The sequence below is a fragment of the Orycteropus afer genome, unplaced genomic scaffold (assembly GCF_000298275.1).
Source record: "Orycteropus afer afer isolate SDZICR_OR568_19922 unplaced genomic scaffold, OryAfe1.0 scaffold00009, whole genome shotgun sequence".
Taxonomy (NCBI): domain Eukaryota; kingdom Metazoa; phylum Chordata; class Mammalia; order Tubulidentata; family Orycteropodidae; genus Orycteropus; species Orycteropus afer.
This window is the reverse complement of record NW_006921596.1, coordinates 15,292,581-15,315,499: the sequence shown is the minus strand read 5'-3', so window position 1 is coordinate 15,315,499 and position 22,919 is coordinate 15,292,581. Positions and strand designations below refer to the sequence as shown.

The following is a 22,919-nucleotide window of genomic DNA, read 5'->3' as shown; positions in this document are numbered from 1 at the left end:
TGCCGTTCTTCCAGTTTGTCCCTGGGATAGTATTGCAGGTAGGCCACACCCCTGGGGAAACTCCCCCTAGACCGACCGGCCGCTTAGAACGCAGTCATGTGATCTATCATGGGAACCACCACTCACAACTGGAGTCCAGCCAAGTTGACACATCTTCAACTATCACACCTACTATTCTTCTAACAAGGTTGTTTGGGTACCTGTCTTGGTTACAGATTAACCTATATGGTACCCTCATGAAATATGTGGACGTGTCCATTGGAGTTAATGTCTCACTGAATTATCCAAAATAATTTATTTCCCTAAGAAATGGTAAAATTATTAGACCAGGGAGAGATGCTAAGCTCCAATCTATCAAGAGATATCCTACGGAGGACCTTTCACAGAAGCTGTAAGGAAGATGCCAGTCTGATCTAAACAAAATGAGAACCAAATAATGCCATGAAACAGTTTATTTTCCTAAGGGAAATCTACTAGCGGAAGAGACTGAATTCCATGTTTTTACTGTATCTAAGAAGGAAAACAGACCATTTAATAACACAGAGGAAGATTCTCCATATAAGTGAACTAAGTTCTTTTCTAAGCATCAGAAATTGGAAAAAGTATCTCCAAAGGGTGCTCAGCACCAATCCCCAAAGTTTCTAAATTGCTTAGTTAGAAACCATCTAAGACAAGGAAAGCAAGACGTTCTAAGTCCACAGTCTGAAAGCTTGCAGTATGAAAAACCATGAGCCTCATCCTGTAATTAGTCCCGCAAAGGCATGTGGCCTTTAAGAAAAAAGAAAGCAAACAAGAAGAAACCAGAATAAATACTGTGGACATTCGTGCTTTCATTTAAGAACAGAACACAGTAGACAGTGAGTATGCAAGTGTGCAATCCCAGGCCAACTTGTGTAGCAAAAAAAAAAAACCCAGCATCTGACAACGTGCCTTGACATATGGAATTAATTCTTAATGCAAGGAGATGACCTTGAAGAATCAAGTATTGGAGGATGGGAAAGACTAACACACGAACTGTTTAGATTCAAGATCTCCCTCCATTCAACCTCAGGCTAGTCTCTGATACAGCCCACCTCCCCAAACATTCTCAATTGTCAAAAGCAGTCAGCACTTTCTGAAGCAGATGCATTCAGATGACTATATTTTACTGTTGAATAAACAGGGTGATTTTTAAAATTCTCCTCCATTGATGATACCAAAACATCCCAATCACAGAAGACCAGAAAGCACAGGAAAAAAAAGTAGCCCACCTGTATGGGAAAGAAAGCACCCGGTCTGCCAGCCTACCTTCTAAAATTGAGATGTTTTTAGATAAAGAGATAACTAAACATCTAAAATAGAATTTCTACACTACAAACAAGGAGAATGATACAGCTTTGAGCTCAGTTCTAGTTCAGGGAGGTCATCATCAACCCCTAAATGCTTATCTTTCCTAAGTTCTACGATCAGCAATGTCTCTAGGAGGGACTAATGGGAGAGAAAATGGAACACTTATGAGTACAATGAAGGAGAAATGGTCAGCCCTGCATCCAGCCTACCACAGAAGTGGTTACTATTCCTCCAAAGGGCAGAATTTCTTTGCCTTTGGTTCTAGAGATGATGGCAGTGTTTCATTAAGTATGAAACAACTGACAAGACATCGTTGGTGGTGATGGTGGTGGTAGGGGATGGTTGCCACTGAGCCAACTCCAACTCACAGAGACTTCATGTTTATAGAGTAGAACAGTTTGTTCCAGGGGGTTTTTCAGGCTGTGACCTTTCAGAAGCAGATTGCCAGGCCTTTTTTCTGAGGAGCCTCTGGGTGGGTTCAAACTGCCAATCTTTTAGCTAATAATTGAATGCTTAACAATCTGTGCCACCAGAGGACTGACAAGATATTGTTGTTGTTGTTGTTAGGTGCCGTCAAGCCAAATCCAACTCATAGTGACCCATGTACGACAGAATGAAACACTGCCCAGTGCTATGGCATCCTCACAATCCTCGCTTGATGGGCTTGAGCCCATCATTGTAGCCACTATGTCAATCCATCTTGCTGAGGGTCTTTCCCTTTTTCTCTGATCATCTACTTTGCCAAGCATGATACCTTTCTCCAGGGACCAATCCCTTCTGACCACATGACCAAAGTAAGTCACACGAAGTCTGGCCATTCTCATTTCTAAGGAGCAGTCCAGCTGCACTTCTTCCAGGATAGATTTGTTAAAGAGTATTATATGACACTGTGGGATTAGTCATTGTTTATCCTCTGCTTGAAACCCTTCAATGGTTTCCCATTTCCCTCAGACTAAAAAGGAAAGTTCCTGTCTTTATAGATACCTCCAAGGACCTACATCATCTGCTGCTTCCTAGCCCCCTAGCACTGTCTCTTAAATCTCATCTAAAACTTGCAGCCCTGCTCCCTCCACTCCAACCATATTGGCCCTCCCTAACTGTTCCCTGAAAGCCAGGCATTCTCCCACCTCACAGCCTTTGCAGTGGCTAATCCCTCTGCCTGAAGTACTCTTCCCCATATATCCACATAACTCACTCCATCACCACCTTCAGGTCTATGCTCATAAGACATCTACTTAATGGAGGTGCTCTCTAACTATCTCAAACTCTATTACCTGGTTCTGTTTATTTTCGTTGTTGTTGTTGTTAGATGCCATCAAGTCAGCTCCTACTCATAGTGACCCTGTGCACGACAGAACAAAATATTGCCCGGTCCTGCACCAACCTCACCATCCTTGCTATACCTGAGCCCTGCAGCCATTATGTCAATCCATCTCATTGAGGGTCTTCCCCTTTTCTGACCCTCCACTTTACCAAGCATAATATCCTTCTCCAGGGAATGGTCCCTTCTGACAACATGACCAAAGTAGGTGAGATGAAGTCTGGCTATTCTCACCACTAAGGAGTATTCCAGCTGTACTTCTTCCAGGATAGATTTGTTCATTGTTCTGGCAGCCCATGGTACTTTCAGTATTCTTCACCAGCATCACAACTTCAAAGTATCAACTCTTCTTCCATCTTCCTTATTCATAGTCCAGCTTTCACATGTATATATGAAGCAAGTGAAAAATACCATGACTTGGGTTAGGTACACCTTAGTCTTCAAAGAGACATCTCTGTTCTTCAGCACTTGAAAAAGGTCTTTTGCAGCAGATTTGCCCAGTGCAATACGTCATCTGATTTCTTGACTGCTGCTTCCATTGGTGTTGATTGTGGATCCAAGTAACATGAAATCTTTGACAGCTTCATTCTTTTCTTCATTTATCATGATGCTGTTTATTCCAGTTGTGAGGATTTTCCCTTAGCTTTATGTTGAGATGGAATCCATACTACAGACTGTAGTCTTTAATCTTCATCGGTAAGTGCTTCACATCATCTTCACTTTCAGCAAGCCAGGTTGTGTTGTCTGCATATCACAGGTTGTTAATGAGCCTGTCATACTGTGGTGGTGTTGCTGTGAGGCTGGAGGCAATGCCACCAGTATTTCAAATATTTCAAATACCAGCAGGGTCATCCATGGTGGACAGGTTTCAGTGGAGCTTCCAGACTAAGACAGACTTGCAAAAAGGAAGGGGCCGTCAACTTCTCAAAGAATTGGCCAGTGAAAACCTTATTTTCTATAAAAACTCAAAAAACTAAACTCACTGCCATCGAGTCAATTCTGACTCATAGTGATGCTCTTTCGGTTTCCGAGGTGGTAAATCTCTATGGAAGTAGATTGCCTAGTCTTCCTCCCGTTGAGTGGCTGGTGGGTTTGAACCGCCAACCTTCTGGTTAACAGTGAAATACCTTAGGCACCATGCCACCAGAGCTCTTTTGTTGTTGTTGTTGTTGTTGTTATGTGCCGTCGAGTCAGCCCTAACTCATAGCGACCCCTCCTTGGGTTTCCGAGGCAGTTATCACTACGGAAGTAGGATTGCCCAACCTTCCTTCCGAGGAGTGGCTGGTGGGTTTGAACTGCCAGCCATCTGGTGAGCAATCAAGTGCCTTAGCCCCTATGCTACCAGAGCTCCCAGAGCTCCTTTAGCCCTTCTCAATTACTAACATACCATGTGATTTACTGATGTAGTATATTTATTGTTATCTTCCTCCATTAGACTATTTAATTATTTACTGTCATATCCCAAGAACCCAGGACAGTGCCTGGAAAATTCTCAGTAATAATTTATTGAAAGAATGAATGAAAACATTTTTATATGCCACATTTTTCATCAATCTTTCTGGTTAGAGCAAAAAAAAAAAAGTCTCAAATTGGTGATGACCTTCAATCATTCTCTACCACTTGCTAATCTCTCCTTTTTTCTTTCAACAATTTTTTGAGATATAATTTACTGCCTATACAATTCACCCATATTAAGTGTAGAATTCAATGACTTTATAACAAATTTATGTAGTGCAGCCATCACAGGAATCTCCCTTTTTAACATAAAAAAAGCAGAATTTAGGTTCAGGGCCTTCTTCAGCCTTCAAGGGCATCTGCTTGAAAGTAATGTTGTTGTTGTTGTTGTTATGTGCCGTCGAGTCAAACTCGACTCATAGCGACCCCTCCTTGGGTTTCCGAGGCAGTATCACTACAGAAGCAGGATTGCCCAACCTTCCTTCCGAGGAGTGGCTGGTGAGTTTGAACCGCCAGCCGTCTGGTTAGCAGGCAAGTGTCTTAGCCACTATGCTACCAGAGCTCCCATTATATATTGCTGTTTTCACCTTGTATGTTTTATGGTTACTTTCTCTTTCGGCTAGTGATATAGGCTTTCTATTTAAAGTGATGATGCAGATTTTCCTTTGTAAATAAATTTATTTCCCAGGTTTGCTGGTCTGATAGAGCCTGGTGGAACCACTGAGACTATGGCCCCTAGCTGCCCTTCAGGTCTGGAATTGAACCTATACCTGTGGCTTCCAGCCAAACAAAAGACAGGCATATGAGTTGAACATTTACCTGAGGTAAATACACTCCTTGAGAGAACAATCATGGGAGAAAGAAGGGCTGCTTATGCACAGGGAGACAACTCAGGGGGCAGAAGTGCATGGAGGGATGAACACAGGGAAGATGTAATTATTGGGAGGAAGTGGGAGGGGAGCTGTTGCATTGTGGTAAATTGTGGTCAATGTCATGAGACAAAGTGTATGTGAACTGCTGTATGGAAAGTGAATTTGCTCTGTAAATTTTCACCCAAATCACAATAAAAAAAAAAAAAAAGAAATTTATTTCAGTACAAAATGAGTTTATCTGAAGACAAGTATTAAATAGTGAACAAAAGATACAGTCAAAAGGTAGACATAAATTGAGAATACCAGCAGAATAGTTAAGTATGAGAAACAATGACTCATGGAATTCAGAACCTTCAAAATGGCAAATAATTTCATAAATGAAAGGAAAGGCACTGACTCACACCCACAGCCCCCTTCAATTCCCATCAGTCCCTGTGGGAGACTGTTCATCACAGGTCTCTTGTATTTCTGCCTGTCTGGCAAGCAAGGCAATAGCTGTCTTTTATTCCAGACTATCTTTGTAAGCATATTTGTACAGTGAACAGACATAGAAAATAGATACAGTGTCTCCCTCCAGAACCAAAGGCGAGTTTGCTTACTGTCTTGGAAGATAAAGATTATGTTTTGATATGGAGCAAAGAGGACAGGCATGGTTACTGCCCATTATAAAAGATTCAGATTCCCTAAAGCCAAGGTTCCTCTCCTATACTGCAGCCTCTCCATGTGCGTGAATCATCCTGTCTACTTAGGGTTGTGGAAGTAGGGGTTTGGGGAAACAGCACAAAAATGTTGATACTCTGGCTACTGTTAATGCCATAAATAATAAACTCAACTTCATCTCTGACCTAGGAGTCTCACATCTTATACCAGTAAGAAACTGTGGCAGATTAATTTGTTAGCTTGCAAACAGGGTAGAATCTTAGATCCTTTCCAATTCTTGAAAGTCCTCACCTCATTGTGGATCTCTTCTCCTTGTTTCAAAATTGTAGGCTCTAAGGATTTCAAAGACACGTCGCCATCATCGACCTCGTCACGCAAATTCCGCAGAGCCAACTGGCACTGCTGTAAGATATAATCCAGGGTTCCCATGGAGCACTGCCAAGACAGAACCAGCAATCAAAGTTATGAGCAAAATCCCCATTTATCACGCCACTCTTCCCAGGGCTGTTCACATTTGCTCCCTTCCTATGCAGTAGCCTGCTGCCCTCACAGCTCAGCCTATATCCCTAGCTCAAGAAGCCCGGCTGTGGCCTGCTCACTGGGCTCTGTGCTGCCAGTCTGGTCTCATCTAGGCCAGCCATCTTGCTGGTGTTCTTTTTTATTCTGGGGTCACTAACTGGTAGGCAACACGAAGGGTAACACTGTATTTTTAAATAAATTTTCCATATATACCACAGCACCTAGAACTGATTCCTTTATGTAAAAGACCCAGAATAATTAATTACTGGATGACTAAGCTGGCAGTTCAAACCCACCAGCCACTCCTCCGAAGGAGGGTTGGGCAATCTACATCCATAGTGATACCACCTCAGAAACCCAAAGAGGGGTCACTATGAGTCAGATCCAACTCAACAGTACGTAACAACAACAACAACAACAACAACAACTAATTAACCAAGATTATCAGGGACTCTGACTTTATCTTGAGCGCTCTGAACCTAACAATGGGAAAGAAAGGTAACTAGACTACAGATAGAACCAGTTCGAAAGTACACAAAATAGAAGAGTAATGGCGGGGGGGAAAATGATAAACACAGGGCAAAGAACCTTTTTCCTTTTCTACAAAAGGGATTCACCAGGCAGTTGCAGTCCTAGGCAGAATATTCTTTAAAGAACGGAGACAATGTGGCTCATGCCTTCAAGGCACTTACAGTGGCATCACTTAGCACCCAAGTATTAGCAAGGACACAGCTACTTCATCCCTGTCTACTCTGTGGAAGCAAAACAGAGGTCAAATGGACAAATCCCTTCTTTGAATGATCATGGGTCAGGAAAGAATAGGATGCAGATGGAGTGTGCACCCGTTTGTTTTGATAATGACATGATTTCCTAGAATGATAAAAAGCAAGCTATAAATATACTTTCAACCCAAACAGGGAAATGTATCCCTAAAATATTTTTATTTTAATATTTATCATTTACACTGAGCCCTTGGAAATAACCTTGAAGGCTAACCCTCTGATAGAAATATTCTTTGCATGGTTTTTGTCACTTTCTATGACATTGACAAGCCTGGGAAAAACAAAGTTTCTGTAACAAAAACAGAAGCTTGACTAATATGCATTTTAATATGAAGATCCCAGAGTGCTGGGAGCACAGGAGCAGGCAGCTGTAATTTGCTGCAAAGAAAAAAACAAAGAGTGGAGGTGAATTACCATTCACTTTTGTCCCTACAGCCACTCCTGACAACTAAATGACATTCTGCCTGGGAATTCAGTTTACCAGCACCTTTACTTTCCCAAATGCAGGGTGACCTACATAAGAGCTTATTAAATGTAATACCACTGATTATTGTAAAAGGCTGGAAACAACATAAATTTCACAGTATGGGACCAGTTAAATGAACAGTGATGGAGTCATAATATGCAGTCCCTAAAAAAGGAACTTCTTTTCTCTAGGTATATAGGGATGTACAACCATCACCACAATACACTTTATAACATTTTCATCATCCCGAAAGGAAATCTAGAGTCACTCTTTACCAGTCAGGCCCCACTCACTTCCCCCAACCTCCTCTGCACTGACAGGTTGTTATTAGGCACCACTGAATTGATTTTGACTCAGACGGACCCCATGTAATAGACAGAACTGTCCCATAGGGTTTTCTAGGCTGCAATCTTTATGAAGCAGTTTGCCAGGTTTTTTTCCCGTAGAGTCGCTCCTTTAAGTTCAAACCACCAACCGTTTGGTTAGCAGCTGAACACTTAACTGTTTGCACTACCAGAGCGCCCTCCTCTGCACTAAACCCAAAAACATCAAACCCATTGCCAGTGAGTTCCAACTCACAGTAACCCTATAGGGCAGCGTAGAACTGCCTGCCCCAGGTTTCCAAGGAAATAAATCTTTACCGAAGCAGATTGCCTCATCTTTCTCCTGCAGAGCATCTGGTGGGTTTGAACAGCTGACCTTTTGGTTAGCAGTCAAATGTTTTAAACACTGGTCCACACGTTTTCTTCTCCCTTCTGTGTTTATAGATTTGCCTATTCTGGCCATTTCATATAAGTGAAATCAAACAGCATGTGATCTTTTATGACTGGCTTCTTTCATTTGCCATAATATTTTCAAGGTTCATATACGCTGTAAAATGTACTGTGACTTCATTCCCTTTTATTGCCTAATACTATTCCATTGACTAAATATGCTACGTTTTGTTTATCCACTCTTCATTGATAGGCATTTGGGTTGTTTCTACTTTTTGGCTATTATGAATCAAGCTGCTGTAATAATTCATATACAAGTTTTTATTTCACACACACACACACACACACACACACATATACCCCTAAGTGTGAATTTGCTGGATAACAATGGTAACTCTCTGTTTAACCTTCCAAGGAAGTGCCAAATTATTTTCCAAAGTGGCTGAACCATTTTATATTCCCACCAGCCACTCCTCGGAAGGAAGACGGGGCAATCTACTTCCGTAGTGATACTGCCTCGGAAACCCAAGGAGGGGTCGCTATGAGTTGGGTCTGACTTGACGGCACATAACAACAAAAACAAAAGCAGTATATGAGGGTTCTAATTTCCCCACATCCTTACCAACACTTGTTATTATCTGTCTCTTTTATTATAACCATCCTCAAACAAACAAAAAACTCACTGTCATCGAGTTGATTCCAACTCATAGCAACATCTACTGGGTTTTCAAGGTTGTAAATCTTTATGTAAGCAGATTGCCTCATTTTTCTTCCATGGAATACCTGACCTTCTGGTTAGCAGCCAAATGCCCTAAACACTATACCACCAGAGCTCCTTTATAGCCATCGTCCAAAAAAAAAAACAACACCAAACTCACTGTCATCCAGTCAATTCAAGTCACAGCAACCCCTCCTTGGGTTTCCAAGGCTGTATCGCTATAGAAGTAGATTGCCCAACCTTCCTTTTGAGGAACCCACCAGCCTTCTGGTTAGCAGTCAAATGCCTTAGGTACTATACCACCAGAGCTCCCAAAGCCCTCTTAGTGGGTATAAAAAGAAGCCCGATGGCATAATGGTTAAAACTCTTGGCTGCCAACCAAAATGCCGGCAGTTCAAACCCAACATCCACTCCATGGAAGAAGGAGGTGGCAATTTGCTTACATAAAAAATTGCAGCCTTAGAAACCACGTACGGCAGTTCTACTCTGCCCACAAAATTAACACATTATGGTTTTGATTTACATTTACCTGATGGCTAATGATGTTGAACATCTTTTCATGAGTTTTGTCATTTTATATCTTCTCAGAACATGTCTATCCAGATCCTTTGCCATTTTTCAAAAGTGTAATATTTATCTTTTTCATTACTGAGTTGTAAAAGTTCTTACTCTTTTTAGCTACAAGTCCATTATGAGAGAAGTGATTTGAAAATATTTTCTCCCACTCTGTAGACTGTCTTTTCACTTTCTTGATGGTGCCCTTAAAGTACAAAAGCTTTTAATGTTGATGAAGTGCAATTTATCTACTCTTTCTTTGTTGCTTGCACTTATGGCATCATATCTGAGAAACCACTGCCTATACCAAGCTAAGAATTACACAATAATATGTAATTACCTCCAAAATTTACTATAAAAATATCATGTAAAAAAATGATTTATTATATATATAAATATACAATCTCTCTGAAAGAATAACAAGAATGTGACAACTTTGGTTGCTTCTGGGGAGGGGAGCTGATTGACTTATGGAGAGAGACTTTATGTACCTGCATTTCCTTTGAAACCTTATGAATTCTCAACTATTTCAGTAACTATCTACCCCCCAAAATTATATACGTAATTTCAGTTTAAACATATATTTTGTGTTGAGTCTCAAGAATATTCTTCCCCAAGCAGAAAAACCTAGAATCAATAAAGGCTGAGAGGCATCAAACTGAATCTAGTCACATAAAACAAAACAAAAAAGACTAGATCTCTCCTCTGATTAACTGAAATGAATTTCAGAACATCATTTCCTTAAGACAATCTGTTTCCTACCTATTGTGAATAGGCAAAAAATAGCAAATCATTTTGTTTGGCACAGATAAGACACGTAACATTAATTCAATATAAAGGAGAGGACATCTGTAGAATAAGTGAAGGATATAAAGTTGCATGTATTTCTTTTCCCTCTTTGATTGAAGGAAACAATAATGTAACTTTAATGTTGGAAAAAAACGTATTTTTTTCTATCTTCTAATATAGAGAAAAATAAGATGAAGGAAAATTTTTCAAACATGACAAAAACATAATCCTATCACCTTGACCTATTTTCATGTTTTAATTGTGCGTGAGTCTTTGACTATTAATCACTGTACATATATATATATGTATGTATACTATTTTGTTACATTTGTACATTGTATTCAAAACTATCATTTTAAATGTTTGCTGTAAAATTCCAATGAGGTAACATTAAACAATTTATTGACTGGTAATATACTATAAAGGCACTGAGGTTCCCTTTAATATTTCACTACTGTTGATCATGCTGGATATACACCATTATATATATTATTCTATTGAATTATGGGTCCCACACATAATGCTATGATATAAAAGATGGGACTATTTTATAGTGATTTATACATAATCCTATACAGCGTTCCATGAAGTATACCAACTGGAAAAACAACCAGATACATAAAAATATACCAGTTTCGATGTAACTTTACCAGCATTGAATATTATCATTTTTTCATTTTGCTAAAAATTTAAAAGTTACTATGAAACTCATTTTTAAAGCATTATTTTTAACTCTAAGGTAATTTTTAAAGTCTTGTTTACATAGGATCATCCATAACAAAGGTCAGCAAGCTTATTTTTAAAAGCCAGACAATAAATATTTTATGCTGAAAATCTTGTAAGATTTGAATGCTGGCTTTGTAGCTAAAAAGCAGCTATAAACAACATATAAACATAAGGAAGGGGTTTGTTCCAATAAGTTTTCCAAGCCATGATCTACAATATAGAAAGGAGGATGTTCACATCATTCACATTATATGTATCTAATTAGTAAAATATCATGTAGCATGAAAGTGAAGCACAGAGAAAATAAAGAATATAGATTTGGGATCATGTTTTTCTCCCAAGATTGAGCTATATATTCCTCCCTCTTTTTTTAAAAGGTCAATTAATACTTAAAATTTGACCTAAAAATTAGAAGATATCAGTGCAACTATGATCACTTAAGGAGCTCTGGTGGCATACTGCCTAAAGCATGTGACTGATAACCAGAAGGCTGGCAGTTCAAACCCACCAGCCACTCCTCCGAAGGAAGGTAGGGCAATCTACTTCCGTAGTGATACTGCCTCAGAAACCCAAGGAAGGGTTGCTATGAGTCAGATGCGACTCCATGGCAATGAGTTTGGTTTTGGTATGATCACTTAAATAGAAAAGGCTAACCCTTGGGATACTTTGAAAGCATGACTACTCTAAGGATAGAAAGGAATTGTTCCACTGGGGGAAAGAAAAAAAAAAACAAGGCCAGTGGGGGTGTTCCAGACTATACTCTTAATGGCTCCTTTTGGGTGCCTCTATGTGTGTGTATTTATTGCAGGGGGTGAAGGAAGAGGCATTTCCTGATCTCACAAGTTCTATTCCTATGTTCCCATTTGTCTACTAGATCGCTCCCTGTGGCAGCTCAAGCTCAACACGTTCAACACTGAACTCATGATGCTGTTGTTAGGTACCGTTGAGTCGCCTCTGACTCATAGCGACCCTATGCATAACAGAACGAAACACTGCCTGCTCCTGTGCCAGCCTCACAACCCTTGCTATAGCTGAGGCCATCCTTGTAGCCACTGTGCCAGTCCATCTCATTGAGGGTCTTCCCCTTTTTCACTGACCCTCTATTTTACCCAGCATGATATTCTTCTCCAGGGAATGGTTCCTTCTGACAACATGACCAAAGTAGGTGAGACAAAGTCTGCCCATTCTCACTTCCAAGGAGCATTCCCACTGCACTTCTTCCAAAACAGATCTGTTAGTTCTTCTGGCAGTCCATGGTACTTTCAGTATTCTTCGTCAACACCACAACTCAAAAACATCAACTTTTCTTTGGTCTTTATTCAATGTCCAGCTTTCACATGCATATGAGGCAGCTGAAAATACCATGACATGAGTTAGGTGCAACTTAGTCTTCAAAGAGACATCTTTGCTCCTCAGCACTTTAAAGAGGTCTTTTGGAGAAGATTTGCCAAGAGCAATACATCTGATTTCTTGACTGCTGCTTCTATTGGTGTAGATTACAGAACCAAGTAATATGAAATCTTTGACAACTTCAATCTTTTCTCCATTTATTGTGATGCTGCTTATTGGTCCACATGTGAGGATTTTTGTTTTCTTTATGTTGAGGTGTAATCCATACTGCAGACTGTAGTCTTTAATCTTCATCAATAAGTGCTTCAAGTTATCTTTCCTTTCAGCAAGCCAGGTTGTGTTGTCTGCAGGTTGTTAATGAGTCTTCCTCCAATCCCGATGCCATGCTCTTCTTCACACAGTGCAGCTTCTCGCATTATTTGCTCAGCATACAGATTGAATAAGTATGGTGAAAGGATACTACCCTGTTGCACTCCCTTCACGATTTTAAGCCATGCGTATCCCCTTACTCTGTTCAAATGACAGCTTCCTGGTCTATGTACAGGTTCCTCATGAGCACAATTAAGCATCCTGGAATTCCCATTCTTCCAGGTGTTATCCATAATTTGTTATGTTATCCATAAAGAACTCACTATAGTCTTTTCTAATGTCTTGGACTCTTTGTTTCTACTAATGCTAATGCCATTCCCTGAATCACCCAAAAACATCCTAGAGCTTGACAGATGGAAAGCATCCAACAAAACTTCATTCATTAATTCATGTACTATTTACATTCCTTTCTCCTCTTCAATCAGTGTTCACAACTGATATTATGTCTTCTTTTCATGGTATTTCTTTCCCTGCTACTATTACCTTGGTTCAGACCCTGATAAAGTAAAATGATGTTCCTCTCTTCCTAAAGATATTTTCCTTTTCTGTTAGTTTGTTGTACTGTGATGGCTTGAATGTTGCTATGATGCTGGAAGCTATGCCAGCTACCATCAAGGTCAGTCATGGTGGGCAGGTTTCAGCAGAGCTTCCAGACTAAGACAAATTAGGAAGGAGGACCTGGTGATCTACTTATGGGAAAAAAAAAAAAAAGCCTGTGAAAACCTTACAAATAGCAGTGGAACGCTGGCTGATACAGTGCCAGGAAATGAGCCCCTCAGGATGGAAGGCACTCAAAATATGACTGGGAAGAGTTGACCCCTCAAAGGAGAGTTGACCTTAAAGACATGGATGAAATAAAGTTTTGGGACCTTGCTTTACTGATGTAGCATGACTAAAAATGAGAAGAAACGGTTGCAAACATCTGTTAATAATCAGAACATGGAATGTATAAAGTATGAATCTAAGAAAACTGGAAGTCATCAAAACTGAAAAGCATAAATATCAATATCCTAGGCACTAGTAAGCTGAAATGGACTAGTACTGCCCATTTTGACTCAACCAGTCATATGTTCAACTATGCTGGGAATGACAAATTGAAGAGAAATGACATCATGTTCATCTAAATAACATTTCAAGATCTATACTGAGTGATAGGATAATATCTATATCTCTACAAGGAAGACCAATTAATATGACTATTACTCAAATTTATATAGCAACCACCAATGCCAAATATGAAGAAATTAGAGATTTTGAAGTTAATCAAACATACAATCAAGATAATTACAAACAAAAAATAAATAAATACAAACATAATAAGAACTGCTGACTGGAAGGCAAAAGTTGGAAACTAATAAGAAGGATCAATAGTTGGGAAACTATGGCTTTGGTGATAGAATCAGTATCATACTTCATGAAATAATTTTGTAAGACCAACAACTAATTCATTGGAAATACCTTTTTTCAATAATAGCTACTATACGCATGGACTTCAACAGATGGAATATACAGGAATTAATTGACTACATCTGTGGAAAGAGATAACGGAGAAGCTCAATATCATCAGTCAGTATGAGGCTAGGGGCCAACTGTGGATTGGCTATCAACTGTTCATATGCAAGTTCAAGTTGAAGCTGAAGAAAATGAAAAGAAGTCCACAAGAGCCAAAATACAACCATGAATATGTTCCATTGGAATTTAGAGACCATCTGAAGAATAGATTGGATACACTGAACACTAATGACTGAAGACCACATGAGTCAAGGAATGACATCATACATTAAGAAAGCAAAAGGTCACTAAAAAGACAGGAAAGACAGGAAAAACCAAAATAGAGGTCAAAGAGACTCTGAAACTTGCTCTTGAAGATAGAGCAACTAAAAGCAAATGGAGGAAATAACTAAGTGAAAAAGCTGAAGAGAAGATTTCAAAGGGCAGCTTGAGAACACAAAGTTAAATATTATAATGAAATGTGCAAAGACCTGGAGTTAGAAAATCAAGAGAAGAACATGCTCAGCATTTCTCAAGCTGAAAGAACTGAAGAAAAAAAAATTAAGTCTCAAGCTACAATTTTGAAGGATTCGATGGACAAAATATTGAATGATGCAGGAGCATCAAAAGAAGATAGAAGGAATACAGTCACTGTACCAAAAATAACTGGTTGACATTCAACCATTTCAGGAAGTAGTATTTGATAAGAACTGATGATATTGAAGGAAAAAGTCCAAGGTACACTGAAGGCACTGGCAAAATGCAAGGCTCCAGAACTGAAGGAACATCAATTGAGATGTGTCAACCAATGGATAGAACACTAGAAGCGGTAACTTGTCTACAGCAAGAAATTTACAAGTTTTGATTTGCATCTGTCTAAGGGCTAATGATCATGAACATGTCTTCACGTGTCTGTTAGCTGCCTGAACATCTTCTTTGGTGAACTATCTGTTCATTTTCTCTGCCCATTTTTTAATTGGATTGCTTGTCTTTTTTGTTGTTGTTGAGGTATTGAAGTTTTCTATAAATGTGAGACATCAGTCCCTTATCTGATATATGTTAGAAGCTTTGGTGGTATAGTGCTTAAGGCATTTTACTGCTAACCGGAAGGCTGGTGGTTCAAACCTACCAGCCACTGCTAGGAAGGAAGACTGGGCAATCTACTCCCATAGTGATACCACCTCAGAAACCCAAGGATGGGTCACTATGAATCACGTCTGACTCGATGGCAGTGAACTTGGAGCTGATATATGTTGGCCAATCTTTTTTCCCTTTTTACTCTTGCCAAAGTCTTTTGATGCACATAAATGTTTAATTTTTAGGAGGTCCTAGTCATCTAGTTTGTCTTCTCTTGTTTATGTGTTGTTAGTTATGTTTGATATTGTATTTATGTGATGTGCTAGGGTTCCTAAGTTTGGCTCTCTTTTTTCTTTGATGATCTTTATGGTTTTAGGTTTCACATTCCATTTGTATATAATGTGAGATATGAATCCTGCTTCATTTCTCAGCAAATGGATGTTTTGGCAGAACCATTTGTTAAAGAGACTATCTCTTTACCATTTAATGGGTTTTGGCCCTCTGTCGAAGATCAGCTGTCCATCCATAGGTTCTCAGTTCTGTTCCAATGGTCTATGTACCTGTCATTGTACCAATACCAGAAATATCCAAATCAAAACAACAATGAGATATCATTGAGGAAGACTCATTAACAGATGGGATATACAGATGACACAGCCTTGCTTGCTTAAAGTGAAGAAGACTTAAAGCATTTACTTTAAGTAAGTTCAAAGACTACAATGTTCAATATGGATTACACTTCAGCATAAAGAAAACAAAAATCCACACAACTGGACAAATAAGTGACATCATGATAAATGGAGAAAAGATTAAAGTTATCAAGGATTTCATTTTGCTTGAATCCACAATCAATGAACATGGAAATAGCAGTCAAGAAATCAAACAATGCATTGGGCAAATCTGCAGCAAAAGACCCCTGTAAAGTGTTAAAAAGCAAAGCTGTCACCTTGAGGACTAAGGTGTGCTTGACTCAAGCCCTGGTATTTTCAATCATCTCATAAGAGCTCTGGTAGCATAGTGGCTAAAGCACTTGACTGCTAACCAGAAGGCTGGCGGTTCAAACCCACCAGCCACTCCTCGGAAGGAAAGGTTGGGCAATCCTACTTCCGTAGTGATACTGCCTGGGAAACCCAAGGAGGGGTTGCTATGAGTTGGGGCCAACTCGACGGCACACAACAACAACATAGCAATGGGAAAGCAATGAATAAGGAAGACTGAGGAAGAACTGATGCAACTGAATTATGGTATTGATGAAAAATACTGAATGAACTATAGACTGAGAGAAGAATAAATGTCTTTGAAGAAGTACAACCAGAATGCTCTCTGGAAGCAAGGATGGCAAGATTTTGCCTCACGTACTTTGGACATGTTATGAGGAGGGACCAGTCCCTGGAGAAGGACATCATGTTAGGAAAAGTATTGAGTCACCAAAAATGAGGAAGATCCTCAATGAGATGGAACAACGCAGTGGCTGCAGCAATCAGCTCAAATACAGCAACAACCGTGAGGATGGCACGGGACCAGGCTGTCTTGTTCTGTTGTGCACAAGGTCACCACGAGTCAGACCTGGCTGGATGACACCTAATAGCAACGTGAGCTTTTTACTGTTATAACAAGTTATCACAAATTTAATGGCTCAAAAAACCATTACAATTCCAGAGACTAAAATCAAAGTGTCAGTAGGGCTATGTTGCTGCTGGAGTCTCTAGTATGTCACTACCAACATAAAATACAACCAATAGCTCCTATCTCCCAACCAACTTTAGTTCAAATGCCTAATCTGATTGATATTCAAGATTTTCCATGATCTGGTCCCATGTAGGAATCTTATCTGCCAATACTACCTTTCTAGCACCCTGAGACCCAGTCAAAATACAGCTTCTCAATATACCCACACAAATGGCATCCCACCCTAAACCAATCCCAAGAGTTTTCATGGGTCCTAGCTCCAGAGTTTATACATTCAACCACTCTCCTATAGATTTCTATATTTTTCCAAATTTTTTATTGATCATTTTGTTCCAGTCCTGTGAACTCAGCACTAATGAGCTTGGCTACTTGTCCAAGGGCATTATCAGCAAAGATGTAAGAACATCACACTTAAGTAGCTATACACTCAAATAATCCACAAGAATAAGACTCTTTCCACATTTCTCATGGGCTTTGTACTGTCTGACAGGAAACCTTCAGCAATAGTCACAGGTAGAGCCAATGTCAAATATAATCTATAGCATTGAACATTACTGATCACCACCCTTATAAAGGGAAATGTTCCTGGGGCTATGTCCAAGGTTAAGGGTTATAGTTAGAAATACAAATGCCTATAGCAGGGAAAACAGCATATTCATATATACTAGGAACATGTCAGACGCTTTATAAATGCTTGCTTGCTTTTTCCTTTCCTTTCCCTTCCTTCCTTGTCCTTCCCTCCCTCCCTCCTCTCTTCCTCCTTCTCTCTCATCTAATAGTAAGAGAACATACTAACAGATGATTAGTTGATGTTTCTTTCTTTAGTGTTTCTCACCCCAGGGATAATGGAAGTACCATCAAGACAGGGCCCAGAATTGTTTTCCCCTACCGTTAACCTTTTCCATTAATCTCTGATCTCTGGAACCCTTCTTAACTGAGTCCACAGTACCTCAGATTGACTACTATGGGTTTTCCTCACCTCGTAAGTTTCCATTCTGAACCAGTTGGATCACCTGACCTTCAGCCTCTCCAAGTCCCAGCAGAATTTAGCAATACAGTCTGAGTTACCAACACAATCATGGAGCTCAGAATTTCCTTGGCACCTCTGTCACTTTCTCCTTAATTTACATTCACATGCCCAGAAACCTGACCAAGAGTTAAGAGAAATGCAAATTCTCAGCCATCTGAGCCCAGCCACAACTAAAACATGCACAAGCACACAAATCCATCCATTTCCTTCAGGCCATCTCCTGTCCTTGACCTTGACAAATATAACCTCCTTAGAAAACTTCTAATTAGCCACACCTGCCAACCGTATTTACCTTCATAAGAACCAAATAACCAGAATATTCTCAATCCAATGCTATACACATTTTTAAACTTCAGCCAACACAAACCAACGATGAAAAAGCAAGTAAATAAAGGCTAAAGTAAAGTTAGATGGAAGCAATTTTCCTATCAAATACCCTTCCAAAGCTCCATGATAAATTGCTCATTCAACCACTTCTGTCACATCCAATTAGATCGGAATCACATTTTTATTTACACTTACCTCTGCCACTCGGTGAGTGGAACTAAACCGAGGTTGTGAACCAGCCAAAACACAGTGTTGGTGGGTGGCATTGAGATCATCTGCAGGAAAAATGGCAAAATTCAAAACCAAAAAACACATTTATTAGTCACTATAACCATTCAAGTAAAATTCAAATCCACCAAGAGAAACAGTAATAATCAAAGAATTAACATTGACCTAGTATTCTTTAAAATGTACCTCACAAGTAAAATGACTATATATATCATTATCTAAAACAAAACTTTTTCTTCCTTTTTTATTGTGGTAAAAAAAAAAAAGTATATATAACAAAACTTTTACCAATTAAATTTTTACATGTGTAATTCAGTGATACTGATTATGTTAATCATATTTTACAATCACTACCTCTTTCCATTTTCAAATGATTCCAAGACCATTAACAGAAACTCAATATTCTCTAGGTAGTGAGTCCCCCTTTTCCCTCTCTACCACCCCTGGTGATCACTAATAAACTTTGGTCTCTACACATTTGCCTATTTCATTTAAGTAGCATCAATACAGTATTTGTCCTTTTGTAATGTGACCTAACTCATTCAGCATTATGTTTTTTAGGTTCATCTGAGTTTTGGCATGCATCAGGACTTCATTTCTCTTTACGGCTGAGCAACATTCCATTGGATGCATGAACCACATTTTGTTTATCTGTTCATCTGTTGATGGACATTGTTTTTTTTTTCACCTTTTGGCTATTGTGAAAGGTGCTGCAGTAAACACTGGTGTACAGGCTTCTGTTTGTATTCTTGCGTTCAATACTTCTGGGTACCCAGGAGTGGAAATGCTGGGCCATATGGTAGTTCTATGTTTAACTTTTTGAGGAACTCCCAAACTGTAGTGGCTGTACCATTTTGCATTTCCACTGGCAATGGATGAGGGTTCCATGTCTCAACATCCTTGCCAAAACCTGTTTTTTAACCTTTTTTTTTAATCATAGTCATTCTGTTGTTGTTGTTAGGTGCCACTGAGTCGGATCAGATTCAGAATGACCCTACAGACAACAGAACAAAACACTGCCCACTCCTCCACGATCCTCACAATCACTGCTATGGTTGGGCCCATTGTTGCAGCCACAGTGTCAATCCATCTCACTGAGGGCCGTCTTCTTTTTGGTGACCCTGTACTTTGCCATGCATATATTCTGTTCCAGGGACTGGTCCCTCCTGATAACATGACCAAAGTATAAGAGACAAAGATGGCCATTCTCACTTCTAAGGAACATTCCAGCTGTACTTCTTCCAAGACAGTCCATAGTATATTCAATAGTCTTCACTAACACCATAATAACAATGCATCGATTCTTCTGAAGTTTTCCTTAAAATATTGTCCAGCTTTCACAAGCATATGAGGTGATTAAAAATATGGGTTGGGTCTGGTGTATCTTAGTCTTCAAAGTAACATCTTTGCTCTTTAACACTTTAAAGAGGTCTTTGCAGCAGATATGCCCACTGCAATACGTCATTTGACTTCTTCACTGCTGCTTCCAGAGGCATTGATTGTGGATCCAAATAAAATCAAATCCTTGACAACTTCAACCTTTTCTCCATTTATTAGGATGTTGCTTATTGATCCAACTGTAAAGATTTTTGTTTTCTTTATGTTGAGATGTAACCCATTGTAGTTGTAGTCTTTGATCTTCATCAGTAACTGCTTCAAGTCTTCTTCACTTTCAGCAATCAAGGTTGTGTCATGTGCATATCCCAAGTTGTTAATGAGTCTTCCTCCAATCCTGACCCCATATTCTTCTCTCTATAGTCTAGCTTCATGGACTGTTTGCTCAGCTTAGAGGCTGAATAAGTATGGTGAAAGGAGACAACCCTGATACACAGCTCTCCTGCTTTTAAATCATGCAGTATTCCCTTGTTTTAGCTGAACAACTGTCTCTTGGTCTGTGTACAGGTTCCTCATGAGCACAATGAAGTGTTCTGGAATTCCTATTCTTTGCAATGTTATCCATAATTTGTCATGGATAACAAATTTGTTATGAACAAATTAAGAATAGCCATGCTAGTGGGGATAAAGTGGTATCTCACTGTAGTTTTGATCTGCAGTGGTGGCACAGTGGGTAAGGCAGTTTTGGCTATTAACCAAAAGGTTGGCAGTTCAAACCCACCAGCTGCTCCTTAGAAGGAAGATGAAGCAATCGACTTCCATAAAGATTTATAGCCATGGAAACCCAATAGGGGGTCACTATGGGTCAGAATCCACTCAATGCCTATGGGTTTATGGGATTTTTATTTGTTTGTTAATAATCAAAGATGTTGAGAATTTTTTCATGTGACTGTTGGCCATATGAATACCCTTTTTGGTGAAATGTCTTTTCAAGTCTTTTGTCTATTTTGAACTGGATTGTTTCTTTTTGTTGTTAAGTTGTCACAGTTCTTTAGATACTCTGGATATTCAACTCTTATCAGGAGCTCTGGTAGCATAGTGCCTAAGGCATTTGACTGCTAACCAGAAGGCTGGTGGTTCAAATCCACTAGCCACTCCTTGGAAGGAAGATTGGGCAATCTACTTCTGTAGTGATGTGTTGTTGTTGTTATGTGCCATAGAGTCAGACCCGACTCATAGCAACCCCTCCTTGGGTTTCTGAGGCAGTATCACTACAGAAGTAGATTGCCCCATCTTCCTTCTGAGGAGTGGCTGGTGGGTTTGAACCACCAGCCTTCTGGTTAGCAGTGTAGTGATACTGCCTCAGAAACCCAATGAGGGGTTGCTATGAGTAGGATCCGACTCAACAGCAGTGAGTTGGTTATTTATTTATTTATTTTTAATCAGATATACAGTTCCCCAAAATTTTGCCTCAATACATAGGCTGTCTCTCCACTTTGTTTATAAAGTCCTTTGGTGAACAAAAGCAGAACCAGAAAACTTTCAAATGTGAAAGGGGTACTATAGTAATTATTCCAGGACAACAGGTATAAACCAGGGCTGTCTTTGGCAAGCTGGATATATGGTCTTACAATAGCAACCACTATAAAGTTTATTATTTGTAGACTGACCAACTTCCTCTTTCTCATGGCATATCTATTTCTAGCTATGTCTTTAGAATGAACCAGAATCCTTTCTCATTATTTGAAGTTGAATATCTTCATGTGAAAGCCTGCCTTTCTTGTTTCAATCAAAATATCAGTTTTCCCCCATAATTTTCCAGCCAACAAACCAATCAACTAAGCATATCACAAGGCCTTGGTTCTCAGAAAAATATTCAAAATCCATGGATTCATGACCCAAGAATGGTGGAGATGGTAAATTTATCAGCTTAAGAAAACTTCTAAGCCACATACAGAATAAATCAATGGCCAAGTTGCTGTGTCTTCTAAGAAGTGTTGCCACATGTCAAGAAAAATCTGTATCACCTCTGAGTAGGACAAAATTTTCTCTGTTATAAAGAAAAGAACTGAATAGTACTATTCTGCAGCAATGTATAGTTTCCTACACAGGCAACACAGGCTTCTGACCAAGGATACCAAAAAAAACGATGTCTTAAACTACGAGGCCAAGAACACCATACTCCTTATGTGTCAACAAAATAACATACAATTTTACCACTAAACAAAGGAGAGGAAATGTAAAATGTCAACTGCAGGACTTTTACTTCTGGACATTATGAGTAACAGTGACAAGATTTACCTTCTTGCCTTAAACACTATAAAGACAAAAAAAAAAAAAAAAAGGAAATGAAAGTTTCTCATGTTAGAAAACAGAGCAAGACGTGATCCCATAGAGGGAGAAACAGAGTAGGTGAGCCCTGCACCTAGCATACTACCCGGAGATAGCTTCAAGGCCAAAGAACAGGGAGGGGGGAGTCTAACAGAATCCAGACTTCTCTAGTGTCATTTTTGCTGAGTTTAGAAGACAGAAAATGACTAAAATGACTGGAGTTCAGAGAAGCCATGGCAGTTACCATTTGTAAGGCCAATTACTGGCATAGAGAACCTACTGATACTGGTACACAGATTCTTCTAGAGAAATAAGCAGAGATTGGCAAAAGGATTCCCTCAAGCCTTTAGCTGGGTACTGATCTGTGCATGATGAAAGAAAACTATCCAAGGCCAGGAAGAGAACCTCCAGAAAAAAGGCTGAACTAATTCCAGGCCTCACATTGGGTCAGCAATACTCTGTGTTTCCAGAAGTCAGAATGAAAAGATCTAAGCTACTGGGCAGAGACCACAGAAAAGAATCATCCAAGTAGTAGGACATTAGTCTTAGACTAAAGGCTGCTCTAGACCTGCCTCACAAAGATGAAAAGCAACAGAACAAGCCTCAAAAGAATACAAATTATTCTAAATAATTACTTGTTGTTGTTGTTGTTATGTGCCGTCGAGTCGGCCCCGACTCATAGCGACTCCTCCTTGGATTTCCGAGGCAGTATCACTCAGAAGTAGGATTGCCCAACCTTCCTTCCAAGGAGTGGCTGGTGGGTTTGAACCGCCAGCCTCTGGTTAGC

The 22,919-nt window shown here is 39.5% G+C and overlaps 1 protein-coding gene across 1 annotated transcript in view; it reads right to left on the bottom strand.

Annotated features, from left to right (window-relative positions):
- Positions 1–22,919, bottom strand: part of FTO (FTO alpha-ketoglutarate dependent dioxygenase) — a 529,759-nt gene that overhangs the window by 294,137 nt on the left and 212,703 nt on the right. Inside the window, exons 6-7 of the mRNA XM_042781732.1 lie at positions 18,434–18,513; positions 5,929–6,072 (exon numbers count right to left, since the gene is read on the bottom strand). Of these exons, the coding sequence (XP_042637666.1) occupies positions 5,929–6,072; positions 18,434–18,513 (224 nt within the window). The remainder of the gene's footprint in view (positions 1–5,928; positions 6,073–18,433; positions 18,514–22,919) is intronic.